Source organism: Cynoglossus semilaevis, chromosome 9 (assembly GCF_000523025.1).
Source record: "Cynoglossus semilaevis isolate Cse_v1.0 chromosome 9, Cse_v1.0, whole genome shotgun sequence".
In the NCBI taxonomy this organism is placed as follows: Eukaryota; Metazoa; Chordata; class Actinopteri; order Pleuronectiformes; family Cynoglossidae; genus Cynoglossus; species Cynoglossus semilaevis.
Window position 1 is genome coordinate 19,237,471 of NC_024315.1, and position 14,993 is coordinate 19,252,463.

Sequence of the window (14,993 nt, forward strand, 5' to 3'; positions counted from 1 at the left end):
AATCCTACAGCAGAGAACTGAAACAGGAGATCTGTGGAACACGAGACGAGTTAATCTCAGGACAAGGATCACAGAAACAGGGATTTGACATCGGTGGTTAACACGATCTGGCACTTAGCCAGGGATAAAACACTGCTGGGAATAATGATTCAGGTGGAGATCATAATTAGCTGGTGTAGAGCTAGAGATTAGCTTCCGCTCATACACAAAATAAACAAGGCAAAACTACATACAATAACCGGGAGAATAACCTCACACGAATCCCTGCGACAAAGCTGCATTCAAAGAACAGCTATGTCTCTAAGTGCGTTTTTACAAGCAGAACACATAGATCATGGCTGGGCATAGCATGCCACCCATGGTTAATGACCATGCAGAGGTAAAGAAACTTGCCGTTCAAAACAGAGCTACCGAACAGCTGATTAGGAATGGGGCTGTGATAAATCCACATGAAATGAGAAATGACGTGAGATCCGCGTGATAAAGCGTCCTACTAGTTTTCATTTGGACGTCAAGGAACCACATTAAGATGCATAAAGTCACAAGTTTTAGTCCAGAAGCTCTTTCCAACCCAACCCTCACCAATCTGTCAGGGTTTGATACCTATAGTAGCAGGTCACTTTAAAGGTGCAGTCATCAGCACAATGCATGCAAAAAAAAAACAACAATTGGTGTAACACCGGACAATGAGCATCTACCAGCAGTAAATAAATGCACACGATTGGTTGGTGACTCCGTTCTCATCGCAAATATTCACGCTTAGACCAATAAGTCCCAATAATGGCTTGTGCCTATAAATATAGTGCAGCCAAATTTCACTTGCTAAACTAAATAATTCCTGTTCTACCTTTCTCTTTTTTGTCTACCTCTAACACAAATTCCCTTACACACACACACAGACACACACACACAGAATCCCAGTTCCACCACCTTTTTACCTTGTATAGTTCTTGGTGCAACCCTGGTGCTGATACAAGCAAAAATCTTGCACACCCCATGGCTCATAGAGCACACACACACACACACGTGCACACACACACACACACACACAAAGTAAGCACACAATAAATACACCCCCGCAACACACATAAACAGCCCTAGTCCCTACACCGTTAAAAAGAAAGCCGTGGGTAGGCAGCATTTGTCTTCTCTCTATTTGCTGTTTGGAAGCTATGTAAAACACCGAAGCATTTCTCTCTGTTTAGAGTTGACGGCGAAGCGTGTTCGGAGGTTGTGCTAGTGAAAAGCGGGAAATAAGAGGTTATCCAAGTGATGTATTGGCAGCTGTAGTTTTTAGTCACCCAAGGTTGAGGCCCATCTCTCTCAATGAGGATATAGTGGCCAATAAGACCACTTTGTCAGTCCAAAGGGAGACAAAGTTGATGGAGACAGAGGAGAAAAGACAAGCAGGGGAAGACTGAACAGTAGTAAACAAGAGAAGGACGCATAGAAGGAAAACAACAAAAAAAAAAAAAAAAAGGAACGCATAGAAGGAAAACAACAACAAAAAAAAAAAAAAGGAGTGAATTTAGCCGGTGTCTTTGCTTCATCAATATCCTCTTATATAAATGTCAGCTGTACCATTTTGCTCATCACTGTTTCATCACCTACTGGCTTTATCCCAAGGTGCAAGAGAGGGTACATAACTCTTCTACATCTCTCTTTATCATTTTTCTCTTCCCCAGTTCCCTAAAACGCTTAACTCTTTCTCCTATTCCTTTTCAATTCTGTCATCCGTGTTTCATTCCCTCCCTTCCCTTCTCCTCTCAAAGTGCCTTCTTCCTTTGTCATTCTTTATCTCTCCTCCCTCACTTTCTTCTGCTCTTTCTGTCTCTTTGGCTCTCATGGCAATGCGTCACTAGCCTGCCCCCATGAAACAAGTCAATTTTCTGCTAGGTCGACAGATGAATAAATCTCCCTGGCCCTGCTTAGAGCAATGGGGATATTTATCTAACTGAAGTGTCTCCTCTTTGGCTCAACGCCACTGACTTTATGTCTAAGCCAACCGCTGACTCTCTTTTCTGTTTTTTGTTTTTTTTCTCTTTTGTTTTTTTTTTTTTTATTAAAAGAGGAGTAGGGGGAGTTAAAGAAAATCATTCTTAATAAAGAATGTGTGAGGTAAAGACAGTGATGAAATAAAACAAACAACAACCAACACCAAAAACATAACCCCTCAAAGTGAAGCTATTTTAAAAAAGAAAGCACAACATTGGGAGGTAAAAAAAAAATTAAATTTAAAAATAAAATATATATATATAAAAGGGGCCGGAAAATAAAAAAGACGCTTACTCGAACAAAGCCCGTAAAGGAACACAGCATCACGAGAGTGGAGCGGGGGCATTAGTTGAGCTTGCTTGGTTTTAAATGGCAGGAAAAGTCACAAATCTGGATGAATGGTGATAATCTTTCTTCAGGCTACACTTATCTGTTAAAGAGGGGAGGGAGAAAGCGAACGAGAGAGCGAGAGAGACAGACAGACATAGTACGAACACGAGAAAGACAGACGAGAGAGGGCGAGGGAGAAAGACAGAGAGGAAGAGAGAGAGAGAGAGAGAGACCAGACTGAGGGACAAAGGAATGGAAGAAAATGAAAAGAATAGGTGAATGTTCATTTATGCACTTGAAAAATATGTTATTTTAAAAAAAAAATAACTCAGCTAATTCAGCTGTGTTTTGAGCAGATGTTAGCATGAGGTGTGTTGTCTTTGTTTTCACATTTCTGTGGTATGCTGTTTAAAGAAAAGATCCAAAGACTCGAGGACCCACACCTCTGCATTATGGTGTATATGCCGCCGTGATTAAGCAGAGTAAATAATTAGGTGTTCCATTACCAATCTCTTGCAATGAAAACGGTTCATTAAAATCCATTTACTATCCTTCTTTTTTTTTTTTTTTTTTTTTTTGTTTCCTCTGCTCGATCACTGCCAAATTTTTCCCTTCTTCTTAAAGTTGTCACTTTGCCTATGCGCCACTGTATACACAATACTTCACTGTATAATACAATGTTTAAGTTAATTACCCACTCTAACAGTGTGCTGCTACATTGGCTAGATGGTTATTTGCTGGACCCAATTTAAAAGTAGACATTTTTGATTAAGTCGTACTGACAAGCTTCTTTTTTTTTCTCTCTACGGAACATACAAGAAGGCAAGTTCTTGTTGAAAGTGCGTAATGTTTAATGTTTCTTTATCATGCAAAAAAACAGAGATAGTCGGAGCTTCACACCTGCATTACAGTCTTATACACAAGCAAAAAGCTATTTCTCGTAGTTTCTTTTTTTTTTTTTTTTTTTTTTTTTAATTTTCGTCAATAGCATTGTAATGTCATACTTGATGACTTGAAACCGTCTGGTAACCAGCCAACCAACACAGACATGCTTTCAAATTACACTGGGTTAAAGGTTGATATCCTGCCTTACTCCTCTGGCCCCGGGTTCTCTACTGTTTATGTTCTTACCAAAGGTTATTACGGTTTTATAGAGGATGCAATGAAATGCCCTTTTCAGTTGGTGTAAAACTAACGCTCGTGAGTTTTACCATTTCTGTAGGTTTTCATTTGTCTACACTAGGACAAACATTTTTTAGTTCTTTCGTTTTTTAGGTCAGTAACACCAAATTCGGATTTCAAACTAGTAATTTCACGTTATAAAAACTTTCAAGTAATTAAAGTAAAGAAAGTCTGAGTTCTAAGGGATGGGATGGGATGGGATGGGATGGGATGGGAACACGCAGGCAGAGGCGCAGCTGCCTAGCTGATGAGCATCTGTACATCTTACTTCCTGAGCAAATGGGACGGGCAGCTTACTCCTCCAGCTTCTTCTCCATAGAGGGTCATTAGAAGCATTGATGGACCACAGAGTTCTCTTTGCCCTAAGGTGACAGGAAAAGAAAAGAATGTGCCTACTGGATGACTTAGGAGACAAGAGTAGGTGAAACAAACAAGCAGTTAGGGGCCACCAGACAGTGATCTGTAAATTAGCTGTAACGGAGGGACAATGAAGGAGGGGGTTCCGAGAGAGTCATCAAGATCATACACATGTGAATGTTGAGATGGGGGTCCAGCCTATTTTTCTGGAGTTGAGTTTCTCTCAAGATTTTGTTGTAGTCTGTTCAGACAGGGAATTCTTTTATGCCTACTAATGTCACTGCCAGCCCTTTTCAAAAGCAGCTTTTATGGTAACTTTGGGGAAAGGGGCTAGCAATGCTGTTTGGGGTATCTATTGCAACTGAGGATCTGGTAAATCCAGGACTGAAGCTATGGTGAAGGCCTCTTTAAGTCTTTCAAAGAGCCTGTCCAAAAGCCAGAAAGACTCATGGAGGGATCATGGAACATCTCTGTCATAACGAAAGGGAGAGAGAGTCTGACTCTCTCAAGAACCTGTCCAATAAGCTAAGTAAATGTTTTTTTCATTTTAGAGAAAAATAAGCTAATGTTAAGATATTATACATAAAATGATTAACACATGGCCCAAAACGCATGACTAAATACTAGGGATGTCCGATAATATCGGCCAACCGATGTTAGCATCATCGGTTGGCCGATATTATAAGAATCATTATCGGTTTTGCCTCCGACAACGAAAAGCCGATAACGCAATGCCTGGGTTTTTGCCAAATATGCTGGAATTCCAAAATGTATTTTGTACAGACAATGTTAATTTATGGAAGCCTCTAGTGTCGCGTCACAATAAAAGTAGGCAATGTGTTAATTCCACAACAAAAGATATATGTGATAAAAAAAATAGTTTTGGGGCTGCATACATTCTAACAAAAGATATATGTGATAAAAAATAGTTTTGGGGCTGCATACATTATGGAAGCCTCTAGTGTCGCGTCACAATAAAAGTAGGCAATGTGTTAATTCCACAACAAAAGATATATGTGATAAAAAAAATAGTTTTGGGGCTGCATACATTGGTATTGGTTGATATCGGGTATCGGAAATTATTGACAAAAAGTTCATATGTGCAGTAGATGTCATTTCCTTTGGCAGCCTTAAAAGCTGTTTTTTTATTTGACCCTGTCGCTTATTCCGACCAAATCTACCTTTGATAACATAGCGGTTCATCAGTTCAAAGAAGTAATAAAGTCGAGGGAATCCTCAAGCATCAGTTATTACCATGTGGTTCATGTAGATCAGGGGTGATGCTCGGAATGCTAGCACATCATAAGAAGGCGTCACGAGAAGGAGAATCACTGTAGGACTTTTTTTTTTTTTCCTGCACCAGTTCACCACAGATGCAGCGTACATCATGCTTGTAATAGTTCTTAAAGAATCGTTTTAAAAGAACCATCGTTTAGCCAAAAGGCAACGAGCTTAGCGAACATCTGCAACTACACACTCTACCCCATCGAGAATGGGGTGGAGCTACAGCTCACCGGTGCTCTTACTTCATGATGATGATTTTGCACTATACTGCACAGTTTGCCAGAAAAGGTCCGTGGTGTTTGGCAGGTAAATGGTGCTCCAGCTCATCCGACCGCCGCTTGATTTCCAAGAGCTCGAGAGTCCAAGAAGGAAGACAATATGGCGTAGAGGGAAGAGGAAAAATAGATATGTATCCACAACAGGGGTGGTAAACTAACAAGACACAGGCTGAATACATTAGGGGAGGATCGGGTTATCACAAAGGCAGGAAACACAAAGAACAGTAGGCAATCATAGGGGAGGGTAACACAGGGGCGGGTTTAGATGAACATAGGGACAAAAGCATGGGAGGACAGAAAGTCGATGACCTGTGGAGATACTGGAGAAGTGAGGCAAAAAAATAATATTGGAACAAGAAGTAGAAAAGACGGAACAAGAGAAATAAATTCGCCGACCGGACTTGTTGTGATAGTTTTATGTCTGCTAAAACTATATAAATAAAGACACTGGGAGAGAAAAAAAAACTGCTGACACTGAAGCTTATAACCAGAGGCACTGGTCATAATGAGAGTGGTTTTAGGACATTACTAGTGTTTTTTTTTTTTTGTTTTTTTTAAATGTCAAACTGATATTGTTCTTGGCATCGGTTATTATGCAGACCTGTGTTTAAAAGCAATAATAGAGCGCTATTTAAAAAAATAATAATGGCAACAAAAAAAAAAAAATGAAAAAAAAATGTTGTACTAGTGACATAAGGGACAGGACTGTTGGCCTTAATCCCTCGATCAGCCACTCCCCTTTACCAATTTTTATTCATAAGCGTTTGGCTCTGAGAAAGACATCAAACCAATAATACAACCAGAGGTCAACACCGTCTTTGCACCGACGTTAACCTCTGCATTGAAGCAGCTAATGCACACTTCCTCCGTCTCGCTTGTGTGGGGGCTGACAAATGCAAAGTAAAAAAAAGAAGCAGGCTTTGGCAGCGGTGACTATGCGTTTGTGTGTGTGTGTGTGTGTGTCTACACATGCTTGTGTGTGGCTCCTTGCGCCTCTAGTCCTTGTGTCAGCCAGACCCAGGGCCCTCCACATGGGGTTTGTATTGATAGTTTTGTGAAAGGAGGGGGGAATGTGAATGTTGTCGGAACTCATTGGAATGACAATAAGGGCATATGGTTGTGTGTGTGTGCGGTGTATGGTCGTGGCAGTCACCATATTCTTCTATGCAGGGATGCCAGGTGCTTCATGAACAAACCCACTGAGAGTCAGCAAATCATGCACAAGTGCAACAGACAGAGGCTCGTGGCCATCCTGCTTCGTGGAGGGCTGCGGGAATATCTATATCTGCGGCGTTTCTATGCTTTGCAGGCAAAACAAGGGGATCTTTGTGTTCACTTCTCGCTAGCAAAATTCGATTCCTTTCACAAAATACTTTTCTCTCCGTCCCGATCACTGTCCAGTGCGGTCTACAGACCACAAACCAAACCGAACGACGAATCCGCAGCAGCATGTGCTGCAGGCCTGACTTGACAGACGCCAGCCTTTTAAGAGGACCATTGCGGGGTAATTGAAAGACAGAAGCCTTGTCTTATAGTCACACCATGTGTCCGTGTGTTGGGGAGGGGGGGGGTGAGAGACAGAGAAAGACTAAGAGGATGTGTAGAATAAAAAAAGAAGGAGGACAGAGTGGGAAATAATTGACATGAGATGAAGCAATTGATTAGAGAAAAGCCAAATACAAAAAAAATATTCAGCTTTTTTTTTTTTTTTTTTTTTTCTCACAGCAAAAACAGCTGACCTTTCAGCATTTCTGCTAATACTGCCACACACTGGCAAATCCCAAGTGGCCACTGAATTAACACAACACAAAAGCATTTCATGTAATTAGCTAAGCCCTGTGATCTTATCCTACCTTTAGGCACATTGTTTTAATTATTATATTGTAAATTATATAAGCTTTGGCCTTTGGGTCAACCGATAAACTGAAACCCTGAGTTAAAACACGTGATTTTCTTTAGTAGATTATCCCATAATCACAGAAAGCGTTTATTGTCATTGTACAAAATTGCAGTTATTATTGTTGTTGGATTGTATTCATATTTTTTTATATAATATGAATCAGTAGAAACAGCAGCAGATTTATATTTGACCTTTTTATTTTGTTTTGATTGTTCCGGCGATCTTTAAAAAAAAAAAAAAAAAAGATACTGCGCTGTTCATGAATTACACATTGCCCACCCTCCTCACCCCAAGAGAGAAAAAAAAGTAGAAGAATCCTTTAACGTCACTGCTCACTGCGTTTCTTTGTGTGGTGTCTATACAGCGAAATGAAGAGATCACTCCGTGGAGGTGTTTAGCTTGTAACTTTGAACGAGAATAAAGGATAATAACAAATCACTGAGGAAAACCCAGTCACGTGTGTCCGGCTCCGGCGCTCGCGCACGCTTGTTTTGGTTTTTTTTTTGTTTTGGATTTTTTTTTTTTTTTTTTTTTTTTTTTAAGGATCGCGTATGTTCAGCCGTGTCTACATAACGAATACAGGCCCCAAACCACATCAGTATGATGAGGGTGAATAGAGCCAGTCTGTCACAGACTGAGTGTGGAAATAATGAGTGTTCTAGCCAATAAATACATCTGATCACATTCAATTTTACTAGTAGTAAGGGGGACCAAACATTTAAATTATCATAGCCCTCCGGCATTAAAAAAAAAAAAAAAAAAAAAGTCCGATTGTTCCACTAGCCCACCTCTGCAGCTTTCTTTAAGTGGGGACTTTATCTGCATTAGGCGTTCCCCACTATGTGCTTCTTATGTTTCTTTGCAGACTCTGCAGCTGTTTTTTTCCTCCCCTTCTTGGGTCTTAACTCGTGATTTGTAATTTATTGGGTGGGGGAGAGCTCGCCCCCCCCCCCCCGCCTTCGTCAGTTATGTTTTTGGAGGATTAAAAGAAATCGCTGAAACAATTGCGTTTTAGAATTATGGGGTTCTTTAACTAAACATTTACCTCCTTTTGGCGAGAAAATCCATTTAAAGGAGTATAGCCAGGTTGCTGTATATTTCATCAGTTAGCAACTACTATCTTTACGATAGTTTTTTTTTTCTTTTATGAGTCTTTTATTATCTTCTAGCCGAGTAACGTATGGAAAATGTGTGAATTTGTCTTGAAGGGTGTTTTTTTTTTTAAATAGTGACTACGCTTTAACTTTATAATCTAATTGCGATTTCCACCAAAAAAATTTTGATCCAACAACTTCAATCTAAGCAAATTTGGTCGTTTCTATTTATGAAAAAAAAAAATCGGGGGTGTCTAATCCAATAACAGTAACCACCGCGGAATGGTGTTGTTACCTCTAGAGAAACCTGTATCCGGAAGTGATTCATAGACTGTATTATTTCTAATATTAACAGAGTTCCCAATCACACCCAATTACTCGGCTTGCTCTAACAGTAACCTTTTAAAGTTAGCCAAAATACTATGGCGTACTGGTCGTCGCTAACGACATTAACGTGTAATTAACCGGTTTCAATTATGACTTGCATTTTGAAGAAAACCCCTCCTTCCTATATGTCAAATATTATTTTTTATTATTTCATCCTTGTTTGTCCTTTACATTCTTCCCAAAAAAATACGTCAGTGGTGTAAAAAGATAATAACAACAACGGGCAAATAAAACGAATTATTATCTGAACGTAGCTGCAGCGATGCTTTTAGTGAAACGTGTCGTAATGAAAGCAGAACTAGTTTAACCCGTAAGAAAAAGACAAATCCACAATGATGAACACAAATCGGCCCACGTGCAGCACGGCGATAATGTTGCTGCTCTTGTGCACTGCACTATGAGGCAGAAAAGCCAGGCCATCGGGGATTTGTCAGAGGCCTGTTATTACATCTCCAGACACATAAAATATGGCTGCCAGAGATTCAACCGCCAGATAAATCCACTCTCCTCCAACAAGACTGATTTTTGCTATACGAAACCAGCCAATGGTGGACTTGATCCAGTCTGGTAATGATATCTGATTTATAAAGTGTACTTTTTAAGCCAAAGATCAGAGCCAGACGACCCCCTACACCCCCCGCCCTTGCCCCTCCCCACTTCCCCTCTGTCTATAACTAGTGTCAAGTGTAATAATAGACAGGCCTATAGGAGACAGGAGAAGTAACACCCATCTTTTGAGGTCTCACAAAACCTCCACCATGTGGGCAATTTCCCCAGTACAACACTATCGCATGTTTAAGCCATCAGCGAGTTCTGCATTGCGTGAGGTCACGAACGCGTATTGCAGTTAGTGGTGCTACTCTAAACCAACCGCTAAGGAGGCCTAAATCATCACCTCTTTAGAAAAACAAATACATATTTCTTATTTTATACATTTGGATTTAAAAACATATTTAAATTTAAAAATATATAATTTACTGTTTTTTTTATTATTATTATTATTATTATAGAACTTGGTGTATAATTTCAACCATAATAATATGAATATGTAGTCTCCCCCTGAAAGGGAAAACAACAAAGTCAAATCGCCACCGTTTCATGTAGGATTAAATTCTGCAGCCAAGAAAAGCAGGTAATGTCATTAAACATGGCCGGCCCGCTGCAGACTCTTTCTGTCACAGAGATTATTCTATAAATATATAAATATATTTCGTTCATTTTAAAAAAAAATATATATATATAAATACATTTAATACATACAGACATTGCTATAAGAACAATAGCACTAGCAACACATTTATCATTATAGTATTGTTATTATGATCGTTATTGTTGTTGTTATTGTTTGTTGTTGTTCAAATCTATTTATAAAAATAGATATATTTAAATTCATTTAAACGGATTATTTTTGACAGCATGACACCTTGGTGACAGAGGTTACGAAAAGAATTTCAAATCATTTAACCGGTGCCAATTCTTGCCGAGTCTCCTCTTGAAATCAGATACAAACACACACTTTCACCTATATTATTGTTAGTTAGGACAGCTTAAATGTGTCTAATATTTCCTCCTGCTTCCACGACGACATTTGTCTCAAACCCTGTTTTACTCCTTTTCACCAACGTCTCTTTTTTCGTCTTCCTATTCTATATCCCATCTGTATATTTCCAAAAAAGAGTAACACATCATCTCATCACTAAGACATGAACGATTAAAAAAAAAATGTAACGTAATTTATTTTAACAAAATTTCACACGTCAAAACACAAATCGTAAATTTTGCAAATTCAAAGCATCAATTACAGGTTGTACAAAAAAAATATAAAATGAAAAGTATTTCCCTTTAAATGACTAAATCATTCTGAATAAAAAGACCTTTCTGTCTCGTACGACGCATTTCAAGTGTAAAAAAAAAAAATTTAAAATAATTAACAAAACCACGCCAGAATAAGCCAATCATATCAAACTTGGAGGACGCAGAACATTTTGAGAGGAGAATTTGTTGTTTTCTCGGATGATCTGGAAAAACAAGCATTTCAAGAGTTACGTCCTGGACTTGGCGATGCTCAGATGGACACGTGCTGCTTCTCTCCCTCCCCACGGAAAAAAAAAAAAAAGAAATCAGAACTGATATAAGCCAGGACTACAATACCTTTCCAAAACAAGATACCGTCCACAGTTTAGGGTCGAGGAAAATGATTAGTCTGACTATGGCTACAAAATGGAAAAACAAGCTCTGGCTTTTCTTTTATACAGCATCCGGATAATCCAGCCACTTTAGAGCTAAGGATCAGGGGGGGCCCTGCTGTTTTATCTGAAACTGAACATTTTAAACGTGAAAACGCTCATCAAAAGCTTTAGTTCATCACTCCCTCATGATTTCTCACTTCATGATCCTCATTTATTCTACACTCCTAGTCCTCTTTCTAGCCACACGACTAAATTATACCAAAGATGATAAGGCACAATATTTCTGCGGAGCTCCTCCTCCTCACAGCCACGCGTCGTAATTAATGGGACACCCCCCAGTCGCAAAAAAAGCCTTGCACTGAAGTGCAACATAGTCAAAAGGTGAAAGAGAAGAGGGCGAAAGTGCCACTGGAGATAATTGATTACCTACCAATCGACAATAACGCATTAGTAATCTTCACCTCTGTGTTCCTCGCCATTTTCAGGCAGGCACCGCACACCTGCAGAGCCGCTTTTCCCGTGGATCGACACCTTGGAATAATTGTTTCTTTTCTTCATCCACGCCTCTGTATCTTTGTTTCGTGTTTTTTTTCTTCCCCCCGCATCTCAAATGTTGTGTGACTCACTGCGTCATCGCATTTTTTATCGCTGAATAATTCCACCGTAATTCCGTGTAAACTTCGGCGTAAACACGAACGATGACTTCCAAAGAAGTGGCCAAATGTGATGCAGTGGACAACAGGAGGCGAAGTCCGCTGGACCACTTGCCGCCTCCCGCGAACTCCAATAAGCCTCTCACCCCTTTCAGCATCGAGGATATTCTGAACAAACCGTCGGTGAAACGAAGTTACACAATTTGCGGAACGGCTCACCTAATTTCGTCCTCAGAGAAACACCGTCCGTCCAGCCTCCCTTTGTCCAGTCGGGCTCTACTCAACCAGACCTCTCCTCTGTGTGCGCTTGAGGAATTGGCCAGCAAAACGTTCAAGGGGCTGGAAGTCAGCGTTTTACAGGCTGCTGAAGGTAAATTTCATCAACTTAATAAAAAAAAAACAACAACTAATAAATACAGAATTTACATGCATATACACATAGTATGTGCAAGTGAGTATCACAGGTTAAAATGGCCTTTGGGAAAGTCAGAAACTATTAAACATAGTCAATATTAAATCCAAATAATAATAATAAAATATGTCGAATTTTATTGTTAATATTCTTTTTTCAATGTTATTAATCAAATAATCTAATGTAATGGTACGTTAATTATTAACTACCCAAATCAATACATGGTTTCTATTTAATATTCATCATTTCTCAATATATAATCAGTGTGCCATTTTTTTGCAGTTTTAGCTGCACTCTTTATTCATTCCATTTACCTCCTTCCTCTTACAGGCCGGGACGGAATGACCTTGTTCGGCCAGAGGACCACACCGAAGAAGCGTCGGAAGTCTCGGACAGCGTTCACAAATCACCAAATCTACGAGTTGGAGAAGCGCTTTCTCTACCAGAAGTATCTCTCCCCCGCTGACCGTGACCAGATTGCGCAGCAGCTTGGCCTAACAAATGCGCAAGTCATCACGTGGTTTCAGAACCGCAGGGCTAAACTAAAACGGGACCTGGAAGAAATGAAGGCCGACGTGGAGTCCGCCAAGGCCTTAGGCCAAGTACCCTTAGACAAGCTCGCCAAGCTGGCCGACTTAGAGAAATGTGCAAACGGTACGCTGGGCCACTCACGTACTCATTCGCCGGTGCCGGGCGTCCGGCAAGAGCACGAGCTCGCTCAGAAACTGCGGACTTCACCTACGTCTCCATTTTCTGACCACTCAACGAGTAAAGAGTGCTCGGAGGACGAGGATGTGGAGATTGACGTGGATGACTGATGAAAATGTTTAGGACTAAAAACAAAAAACAAAACAAAAAAACTACAAAAAAAACATAAAACACACACAAAAGACGATTAAATAAATAAAAAAAAAATACAAATGAGGACTTGTAACTTCTTGCTTTTACAGTAGGCCTATATCGCGTTTCAGAACATGTACCAAACCGAATGACATTTACAGTGGTACAGATAGACCTATCCATATCAAAAGCATGAACAAATGAAGAGATGAACAGTGTTAATTTACCATATATCCAGAGCAAAGGTTACTTCATGAAATCATAGCAATATGGTCTAATATGGCACGAGTAACTTGCTGTTTTTTTTTATTTGTTTGTTTGTTTGTTTGTTTGTTTGTTTTTACCATAGGTCACCTACATACGTGCACAAACGAAATGCTTCTGTTTCCCACGCTTTTGCATGTAAATGCATGATTTGATTTGTAACAACAATCTATTTATTTTACAACAACATAAAAGTTATATTATAATAACTTTTATTTCAAGCTATTGTGTTTCTTCACGTAGCCACTTCAGTTTCTAGTCACAACCAGCCTCTTTCCCCTGGTCGTTATTGTTCTCATCATTATCTCACGGCGTAATTCCGTGACAATGGGTCAAATTTAGCGTCACTTTTTTTTTTTCTTCCTCTCCCGGTACTGCATTGCAGAATGGTGACATTCACGAATTTGCGTTTTAGGTTGAACGTTTGCACTATGGCGAGAAACAATGGTTAACACTGCGGAAGATTTTGGTGTGTTATAGACTACGTTTTAGATGTATGGCTTGGACACAATTGATTTACAGTTTTTGTCTAAATTTTATGCCGTTTTTTTTTTTTTTTTTTTTTTTTTTTTTTTTTGTACACCTGTAAGTGCCTTTCTAAAGTCAGGACAGTATTTGAAAACTATACATAGTAATAAAAAAGTTTTATCTGAATATGTCTTTAATGTTTCTTAATTTCCTACAATTTTTTTTTTATATATATGTATATATAAAGCCTCTATTTTTACATAATTGCCACACGAAACGCAGAGAAGCACACTCGGATTGTTAAAGTTGAGCATCAAAAGCCGACCATTAACAGTTGTTTATATTGGACTATTCGGTCCCTTTTTTATTGTGAAGGGCTGAACACTTAATGGCCGGGGATCTTTCATCGCTTTTCACAGCTCAAAATGCGTATTGTGGCTTCTTGACCCTTAGAGGTGCTTCTTCATTCGTGACAAAAATTTATGTGAGAAACACAAATCTGGTGCCAGGGGAGAAAAATAGGAGGACGCTACAAAAATCACAACGTTTGAGCCAGTTTTTTCCCGGCCTTTATAGACCTTTTTGTTTCCGTGACTCGGCCGTAATTCTGAGCGTAAAGCATGAAAAGTAGGGACAAATAAGCAGCGTTCCCTGATGGGAAGGCCCACAAAGGATAAGGGCCAGTCCCCCGCAGGCAGCAATACTGAGACAAGTGTGTCCCACCGCACAAAAAGGACTGAAACGTTTGGAAGCCATATGGTTTTGGAAATTTCCTCACAATTTCAGACAATTTGATGGATTGAGTTAAACCTCCTTTTAAACAGTTTAACTGGGCGCGAACAATGGCCTTATAGACTCTCCCTTCATGTGGGCATCTGCGGCTGTTAATGTCTAGCCTCTTTCTTTGAGTGGCGTTTTGAACAAGTCAATGAATTTCAATGAAACTGCCCTTTTTGTGAGCCGCCTGTGTTTCGTCGCTTTTTAGCGGCGGAATAATCTGTTTGACTTTTGTCCAAGAACGTTTTTCTAAACAATATATTGAAACGATTAAGTGCATTCTTAATGTTAAGTATGAAACCACATGGAGCTAGGACCTTGACATTTATACCAAGCTCTGGTTAGGGAGGCCTTTTGTTTGTGTCTTTTAAATCGGGTTTTTTTTTTGGTTTTTTTGTCCTGCTGCCTCTTATTTTAAATAAAGATTCGGCAGAGGCTCAACACAAGATATATATATATATATACATATATATAGTATATATTTCAAGCGTACTGTTATGCCACGCCTGCGCTGTGTGCTTGTCTTCTGAGGGCTCTTTTAAATCAAGAATACATATAAAAGGAAGAGAATGTTAAGTCAGAC

The 14,993-nt window shown here is 39.5% G+C and overlaps 1 protein-coding gene across 1 annotated transcript; it reads left to right on the forward strand.

The window, feature by feature from the left end:
• The first annotated feature begins 10,167 nt into the window (after positions 1 to 10,167).
• LOC103384335 (transcription factor LBX1) lies at positions 10,168 to 14,787 on the forward strand. Its single transcript, XM_008317821.3, has 2 exons — positions 10,168 to 12,019; positions 12,392 to 14,787. Exons 1-2 carry the CDS (start codon positions 11,695 to 11,697, stop codon positions 12,877 to 12,879), a joined length of 813 nt encoding a protein of 270 aa, XP_008316043.1. The 5' UTR covers positions 10,168 to 11,694; the 3' UTR covers positions 12,880 to 14,787.
• Positions 14,788 to 14,993: the final 206 nt, after the last annotated feature.

What these genes read in the sequence shown, in the direction of transcription:
- LOC103384335 (XM_008317821.3), top strand. Translation starts at nt 11,695, where the DNA reads ATGACTTCCAAAGAAGTGGCCAAATGTGATGCAGTGGACAACAGGAGG. An exon ending in CGTTTTACAGGCTGCTGAAG is followed by an intron (nt 12,020 to 12,391) that starts GTAAATTTCATC and finishes TTCCTCTTACAG; the next exon opens with GCCGGGACGGAATGACCTTG.